This window comes from Pinus tabuliformis, chromosome 9 (genome assembly GCF_031772625.1).
Source record: "Pinus tabuliformis cultivar Carrire ecotype Pingquan chromosome 9, CPIR1, whole genome shotgun sequence".
Lineage (NCBI taxonomy): Eukaryota > Viridiplantae > Streptophyta > Pinopsida > Pinales > Pinaceae > Pinus > Pinus tabuliformis.
In genome coordinates this window covers 178,645,099-178,654,566 of record NC_142307.1, presented here as the reverse complement: position 1 = coordinate 178,654,566, position 9,468 = coordinate 178,645,099, and the positions used below count along the sequence as shown (strand labels likewise).

At 33.7% G+C, this 9,468-nt stretch overlaps 1 protein-coding gene across 1 annotated transcript; it reads right to left on the bottom strand.

Annotated features, from left to right (window-relative positions):
* Positions 1-1,629: 1,629 nt before the first annotated feature.
* Positions 1,630-2,380, bottom strand: LOC149147690 (putative disease resistance protein At5g47280). Its single transcript, XM_089441928.1, has 2 exons — positions 2,190-2,380; positions 1,630-1,855 (listed from the first exon to the last, which is right to left on the bottom strand). Exons 1-2 carry the CDS (start codon positions 2,267-2,269, stop codon positions 1,630-1,632), a joined length of 306 nt encoding a protein of 101 aa, XP_089298054.1. The 5' UTR covers positions 2,270-2,380.
* Between the last annotated feature and the right edge of the window lie 7,088 nt (positions 2,381-9,468).

Below are 9,468 nucleotides of genomic sequence, written 5' to 3'. Positions count from 1 at the left end.
CTTCCTTAAGTTCGGGAATGTCACAACGAATTTCAGAGAAATTTGCAGGTTGTACTACTGCATTAAAAAATCACATGCTTATGTTAAAATTGAGGCTTAATAAACTTTCATGTTTTACCAATGTAAATCATGCTAAAAAAATTGAATCAAATGACATAAAAATTGCCTGTGGGCTAAATTTTTAATTCAAACAGATTCAATAAAACTTTATGATAAAACTTATTAATTCATAACTCCTGTGGGTAGGTTATGAAATTTTATCCTAATTAATTACATAAATATAATAAAGATTCCTGTGGGATAAAATTTATTATATTCAGTGTAATTAATTACAATTTAATTGTAAATCATGCTTAAAAAGAATTGAATCTAATGACATAAAAATTGCCTGTGGGCTAAATTTTCAATTCAAACAGATTCAATAAAACTTTATGATAAAACTTATTAATTCATAACTCCTGTGGGTAGGTTATAAAATTTTATCCTAATTAATTAGATAAATATAATAAATATTCCTGTGGGATAAAATTTATTATATTCAGTCTAATTAATTACAATTTAATGTCTAAATAATCTTTATGTGATCTAACCAATCAAAATATATAATTTTATTTAATTAAAGATGCTGTGGCTATTCTCTAATTAATTAAAATTATATGGATCACTAGACATTATTTTTGTTGCATAAACAAAACTTAACCAGAGAGAAAAATAATGTTTACTGAAAGGAGTAAGTCAAAATGACATTTTAATAAACTCCATATAACTGTAATAATTCTCCAGCAAAATCAAAATTAAGGTTAAAGCAGTCAGCATTACCGCAAATGACTACAAATTGCATTGCAATGCTATTGAGTTCAAAATAGAGATTCTCACAATTTAGAGTTATTTTCTTTAAGTAATACTTCAAAAGTCATCCCTATATTCATTTCCTCTAATATTTTTATAAAATGAATACAAAACCTCATATCTAAACTCCAGCCTCCATAATTAAATATAACTTCAAAACAATAAAATAATTTATACCCATAAGAATTCATAACCAATCAATTTTATTTACTCTCCTTAGTCTAACTGTCCCATAATTTATTTAAGACTAATTCTTAAATTAATTACAAAATAGGCTCCAAAAAAAAAAATTATAAACTATTTCTTTAAATAATTTGCAAACAAAACTGCAAATTTGAAATATTATTTATAACGCGTGTGTTTAATTGCAATTCCAAACCAAGGAAATGTGGAAAGCTAATTGACTGAATTGCGTCAAAAGATATGACCAATATTTATCAAGGCTTTATCGGTCAGGGGCAAGAAAATTTCTGTTAATCGACATTTCCACGGTGGGATGCACTCCATCTTCGAAGCTTTTTAGCTATATAAATGGAGCCAATGGCCAATGTGTGGATATAGCAAACAAATTGGCCAAGGAATATAATGCTAGTCTCAATATAAGATTGGTTATATATATAACCAACTCCATTATTAAAGAAACAAACCCACGTGCTTGTGACAAAACCAAGTCACATAAACCAAAAGTTTTGTGAACGGTTATAACGAAGCATTTTGGTAACAAGACTTGTTATAAAGGGAACAAGACTTGTTTTCATCACAAAAATGTATGTCAAATTATCAAAATAATCCCTGCCAACCTGTATGAACTGAAACAAACTGAGCACTAGATGACTGAGCAGCACTTCGCCATTCTGTGGGAATGTTGGCCTCCTTGCGAGGCATGAAGAGTCTCTTACAAAGAATGTTGCTATCCTGGTTTGACAAATGGAGCGCTAAATCCCGCATTACATCATGCTGAGAAAAAGAAAGCTCAGAAGCGCAGTCATAATCAATGGCCGCATTCCTCCACATCCAAATCTTGACACATTAACCGATGAAATAACAGTGAACTAACCAATGCAATGATGGTGAACTCAAAGGGTTCTCTTGATATCTAGTTTGATAGGAGCCTATCAATTTATGTTATCCTTCTGGTTTCTAAATCTTTAACAAATCATGTAAATAAACTCGTATCGTAAATTTCTTTCTTTTATGAATTTTAACACCTGGTAATAAAAATGAACTTTTCTGCAAAGTGCGTGCTCTAACGATGCCACAAGCATAGGAATTTAATTTGAGAAACAAATAAAGCCGTGGAAGCAATGATTAAAGGATGTAGATGAAAACAAGTTTAATACCCTTCGCCATAGCCTGTGAGATGCATGAGATTTCGGCTCGCAAGTTCTGACAAGACATCAAAAGCTTCCAACCATGTCATCTCCCGAACATATATCCAAATGTCCAATAATGAACAAACGCCGAACCTTCTACCTTTGGGAAATGCCCCCCAAGTCTAAAAAGCACCGTCTCTCTTTCTTACCGAGGATATCTATACTTGTTTTTAAACGACAAAAAGTTCTGCTTTGTGATCTTTTGAAATAGTTTCAGATTTGGAAAGCTTTTCCTTTACAATTTTCCATTCTGGCGAGGGTTTACTGTGCAAAGAACTTCCAATCACCCTGAGGGTTTACTGAATTGAAAATGTTAATTAAATTACAGTGCCCGGGTTGGGTTCTAAGACTTAACTTAATGCCCGAATTGGCGTTTCAAACGTTTCTGCAATCATTAAAATCCATGGAAAACCCAAATTGCAAAACAATAACGGTACAGCAAATGACTAATTTATTTATTTGCGCTTTGTTTGATATGGTATACAAAAGCTACAACAGTAACAGCGCTCAGACGTTTTCTTGGCCAACACACAGCAAGGCAGAGGTAAAAGGGCTCTGATACCAAATGTAAGAAAATTTAAACAACGATTCTGCATGCGGAAAAATTCAATGACTCGTTGAAACTTAATGCCCAGGGATACGAATTACCTCCAGCCATTGGTGAAACTCTTGATGCAACTTCTTTCTGAAAACCACGCTCCAGCTATCCAAGCAAAAAGAAAAGAATGCAAAAAATTCTGAAGGCACTTCCAAGCTCTGCTATCTCAGCTAGATGGTGTAAAAAACTGAAGGGGATTGAGATGCAAGCTTGGGGACCAAACAGATGAATTTATAGCCAAGCTTCCATCAAGCTTCTGATAGCTATGTGTCAGATGTCCCACAGATCAAGGCAGAGAACTCCAGATGGAGTAATGGACCACTTCAGTAGCTCCCAACAATAAATTTATTAACTGCAGTTGATTTCCTTAACTTAAGGAAACTACTGCAGTTGGTTTCCATAAGTTAAGGAAAGACTGCAGTTTAAATTCCATAATTGTAGGCAACAATTATTCATAAATTAATGGAGCTTAACAGAAGATAGATATATTACTCATTAAGCTGCAGACGTTGATGAGCTGATTAGAGTACAGAGCCATATCTGCCAGAAGTTCATCTTGTAATTTGTTTTCTAAATAATACCATTCAGCTACTTCTATAATAATAGAATATCCTAATTTCTAAGAAAATAGAATGCTTCTGTTGATTTGCCATGGATTGTCCTATTCTCGTCGTCTTGGCTGAAAAGAAGGGATAATTTTCTCTTAATCATCCACTGGAGCACTACATAAGAGATTAATAACAAATAAGACAAGTCCAAATGATAATTGCGTACGTGTTTCGTTCTCAATTCATATCAATATTTTGGCCTCGGCATCAAAGAAGTATACGCCCATCGAGAGCATAATAAAATTTGAAATTTTAATGAATGCCCCGCCATGGAAATCATAATATCAGGGAATAATCTGAATAGTGCCAATAGTGTGCTCGACTGATGAAGATAAGACAGCTATATTAATATAGAATAAGATGAGCAAATTTTCATGGCAAAGGACTAATCGAACTAAGAAATTCAATTAAAACCACACTACTCATTGATCCAATGTTAATAACTGTTTATGAGATTGAAGGTCTGCATCTTTAAACCTACCACAGTACCACCCATTCTCAAGAAAAGGGCAACGTCACCGGTGTTTCCTTCCATTCTGACTCCATGGACTTACGGATACTTATCGGAATTAGATGATCCCAACAAGCACCCAGCCATGGTGTTTTTCATTTCTACTTGTTTCCCTGTATATCTTATAAAAATGAAGATAAACCTAATAACAATACATGAAAGTTGTAATATATGAATTCATAAATCCTAGTAAGTAAACCTAATAACAATACATATAAGTAGTAATATATGAATTCATAAATCCCAGAAAGGAAGCCCATTTTTTATGATAAATTATTTTGGAAATCCTCAAATAAAAAAATAAACTCTATTCATAAAAACTAATTCCAAATAATAAAGATTTATTATTATTATTGTTATTATTATTATTATTATTATTATTATTTTCAAATATATTATATTGAATAAAGATATTATGGATAAAATTATAGATTATTGAAACATTTAGCCAGTAAAATTCTAATAGTGAATTATCATTGATTATATTAAAATGACTTTATTACCTTGTCTACTTTACTTTAATAATTTTTCTCTTTAACTTAACTTGGCTTAGGGAGATTAACTAGATTCTGATTCTGCTATCTTTGTTGAAGTTCATATTAAAAAATTTCCAACTAAAAGGAATACATGGGTAACCATAAGGCTATATTTATCGATTTTCTAGGACACCCTTTCTCTCATTTTCTCACACATGATTCATGAACTATCTCATATCTTGAAATCTCACAATGCATCCTCAAGCCAACATGGGAGTACATGCCAACATGTGAGTACATGTGCCACCATTGTTCAAATTCAAGTGGTCCATTCCACAACTTGATCATACGTAACTCCATGCATCATTGCCTCAATAATATGTCTTACAATAAACTAAGATCAAGCTAGCATACCAGTTACCCTCATAGTTATAGGAGTGGTTCATTCTACAACATGATCCTCCATATTATCTATGCATGAGATGAATGACATCATGTGCTTAACTATAGTGCAATATGTATACCCAAATAATAATTCTTGCAATAACCTTAGGAATTACATCTTCCCTATGGATAGGCTTTACAACTTCAACCAAACACTCTAGGGTGTTTATGCACTATTGTGGTATCCATAACATGCTAGCTCATTCACTGCACCTCAATACCATGGACTTCATCTACATTCTCTCATCCTTGCAGTTATGAAACATTTTTTCTCACTATATCTTCAGCCCATGCCGATCCATATTTTTCATGTACTCCTTAGCCTCCACTCAATAATCATCTACGATGCTCAACTCAACTTGAAAAGGTTTTCAAACCTCATTTCCACCCATGGCTTCTCATCATCCCAGTTTGCATCCATTCAATGGACATCATCTTATCTTCTTGCAATGTTTATTCATTTCTTGGAAATCCTTCTACTATTCTTTCCATATTTAGTGCATCTTACCTCTATATCCACCTACTCAACCTCTACCACCCATATTCTTGGTCCTGATGGCTTCTCACTATGGATTCAAATTAAAACACAAGATTGGTATTTCAAATGCTTCTAGATCCACTTGGGATTTGCACATGGTTGCTCTTCAGGCCTCATTGCACCACTCATCCCATTCTCTCCTTGACTTGATCTTCTAGCACTCATTGGGGCTCTCTTCATAACTCGTGTTTTGCTAGAAGCTCTTTGTTAGCCTTGGTGGCATCTTATATGCCACTAGATACAAGTTGCTACCATTTCCAGCAAAAGACCTCAGCACATTTTCAATGGCCACCTTCGATATCTCTATCCATGTAACTATGTGGCATCCTTACTACAACTCAACTATCCTAAACACAACTTGGATTTTCTACACATATCTTTGCTCAGCCCATTACAACCACACAACCTTTGCTACATAGAGTGTTATTCACTCAACTTTGATACTATTGTTATAAAAAGAGATATAAATAACAAGCATAATAGCAATGCATAAAGGAGACAACACATTGACACCATAAATTATTGTAGAAAACCTTGCGTGAAAACTAGCTCCCAATAATGAATCTATTTTTTTTGGCCCAAATGCATCTTAGAATACATGCAGAAGGCAAAAAGTTATGATTTGAATAGAGATAGTTTTTGAATATGGAATCTCAAGAATAAATCCATTATTATGACTTTGGAATGCTATGATTTTCATAGGTTATACACCAGTGGATGGTTATTTGTAAGTTTGTGCTCTTCTTGCACCTGAAAACCTTGGAAAATGATGGATCACTTGAATGATTTTTTAGCAAAGAAGGGGATGCTTGATCCTTGAGGGAGAGGGAGCAGAGGAAGATTTAAAGTAGGAATGCATGTGGCATGATACAAGGAATGATGAGGGTGTGTTTGGAAGGATAGTGAGATGAATTCTTACTTGTTACAACTTTGTGAAGTGTAAAAATAACCATCTAGATAAGTATTGGATTGTGATTGCAAACTCATTTTTGAATACATGACCACATTTTGGAGTTGAAAACTCATGTTGATAAAATACTTGTTGCATAATAACAACTATGACATTTACATTTTGATGGTGGTTGTTATAGGAAGAACTGAAGGATGAAGGCATGAATTAAGCATTGGAAAGAACAACACTAAAAGAAATGGATCTTAGGGATAGTCAAAAGGAATTACTATAGCTTAAGAGAAGAAATCCTTATACAATCCTTATGTTAACCCTAAAAAACCTTATTAAGACATATATATTGAGTGATTACATTTCTATTGTTATATTGCTATGTAGGATAGAACCTCTCATTGTCCCATTTTATAATAATTGTACCCTTTGTCTCATATATATATATATATCTATATATATATATATATATATATATATATATATATATAAAGAGACCTAGTGTGACAATCAAATATTATTATATTGTATATTATATTAATTGTAAAAGGAGGTTTACCCCTGGAACGAGATTGTAACTATTGGTTTCTTATCACTTTTGAGGCACAAGGTTCATAAAATTTGGTATCATAGCTCATGATTTTGTCAGACTTAAGCAATACATGGGGGGGGGAGGGGGAGGTGAATCAATATTATGAAAATCTTACAACAATTTATGCAAATAAATCTTTTCAGATCACAAAATCGAATTCATACATGAAAGAAGAATTGACATGCATAAGAATAACATAATCAACCATTACATGCGAACATTTATATTTTAGGTGGAAAACCACCCTCCATGGAAAAAAAACATTGAAATGTTTGTTACTTCTTCTATTATCCATTGCTTCAAAATATTCTCATTTACTTTACATCACCTAACCACAACTAGCAATAGAGCACCTGCTCCTTGATAAAAATGAGAATGTTGGCCACAACCAACTTGCAGGCAGCAGCACCCACTCCAACAATAGACAATCAACATGCAATAAGGTTGAAGCCCCCAATCCAAGTACAAATAGTTTTGGAATCAAGACAATAAAATTGTGAATCGATACACTGTTGCAAAATACAAAAATAAAATCAAATAAGAGCACTCCAATAGTCACAACTCCACCAACACCACTTCCTTTAAAATGATCTTCAGTCTCTACACACAACTGTGAAAAGCAATTGATGATTAATTTTCGAAACACACTACAATTCTGAAGCATTGATCACTTTTCTACAATCACTCGTTTTTTCATAATCTCTTCATGCACACTCAATCACTCACACTACTAGAACCAACCAGATGATCTTCTTGCCTTCACATATTTGCGGTTTCTTGAGATGGTTAAAACAATAATTTCCCTTAGTGATGGAGCATTTAGGAATTCTTTTCACACTCTCCAATCTTTCTGGATCAATCCTCTTGACTAAATATAGCCACTTACATCACTTAATGAGGAACATTCATCAATTTAACTACATTCTAGATGTTAGTTAGATTCTTCGACACATTTATCAAAACTCCTGAATAAAACATTGTTAGAAAAACCAATAAAAACATCTGAGGTACACGAGGAATCCAGGGAAAATCACCAAAACAAAGTATCACATCCTATGGTCTACTAATCTAAGTTAGCACACTCCCTTCCAACATTCTACCTAACATTAGTAATGTTTTGTCTATGCTATATTTATAGCATTACCCTTCATAAATTATCTTTCTTCAATGCAGTTGATAACTCAACTTCAGGAGGATGAACAAGACATTGTAGCAAGTTCTCCTAACCATTTTTACATGATGACACATAATAATAACCTTCAGAAGACATGATTATGACTTAGTACACGGCAACAGGCTCATAGTTACAAGGCCTCTAGCAAACTTGCAACTCAACTTCATATGAGAGCTTCATACATCATGACAACTCTTTTATAGACATTCCAAGACTATTATAACACTTTACATATCATGACACCCTTCATAATGCATACATAGGACTGAGAGTAATACATATCGACTCATGAATTCATGACTTACAATAGGTGACATCGATGGCAACACACACATGCCAACAAACTCCCCCTTTTCCAATGATGTCAACTTGTAGATTTTGAGCCGATTACATTTACATACAACAATATAAAGCTGAGCACATACAAAAATTACACAACTCACTCTCTCTCTCCCTTTGAAATTAATGGCAAGGGGTTTTAAATGGAAAAACAAAGTTCATGGAAACAATGAGATATGTAGCCAATGCTTACATACTCCCCCTAAAGGGCTGCACCAAAAATTCCCCCTAAGTTGTTGAACACTCTCCCCCTACATATAGGAGAGACCATACCATCCTAGAGAAGCAATACACTTGAAAAATCAATCCATCTTGAAGAAGGAAGCAATACAAACAATTCATAATTATTTGAAATGTATGCAAACAAGCAACCATCACCCATTCTCGAAACTTTTACAGCTAAAAATAGTCTTGGTAGAAGCCTTATGACATCAGCTAACTCCATGAAAAACTCCTCTATGCCTTTGAAAAGGAAAAACACCCATATTCTCTCTAAGATATTCAAAATGTTCCCTTGGAAGTGGCTTAGTGAAGATGTCTGCAATTTGTTCATCTGAGGAAACATACTCCAACCTTACAACTTTGTTGACTACTTGATCTCTAAGAAAATGATATTTAATTTGTATGTGGTTGGTCTAGGAATGAAGAACTGGATTCTTGGAGATTCTTATTGCACTTGTGTTGTCAATCATGATAAGAAGAGGGTCTTCATACTCAATATGCATGCCTTGAAGAGTTTGCTTCATCCATAGTATGTGTGTGCAACAAGAGGTTGCTGCTATATATTCAACTTTAGCCACGAATAAAGAGATGGAACTTTTTTTTGTTGAAAATGCAACAAGATGATGGAGCTTAGTGAAAAGAAGTCGCCTTCACTAAGTGGGCCCGCAGGCTATTTTTGGTGCAAAGTCTATTTTTAGACTATGTCTATTTTTAGACATATGGATCATGGTCTATGAGTTGTAGGATGCTATTTATGGATGATTGGTCATGTTGGTAAAAATAGATGGACCTCTATTTTTAGAAATATGGGCAGAGTCTATTTTTAGACTACCAGTCAAAAAA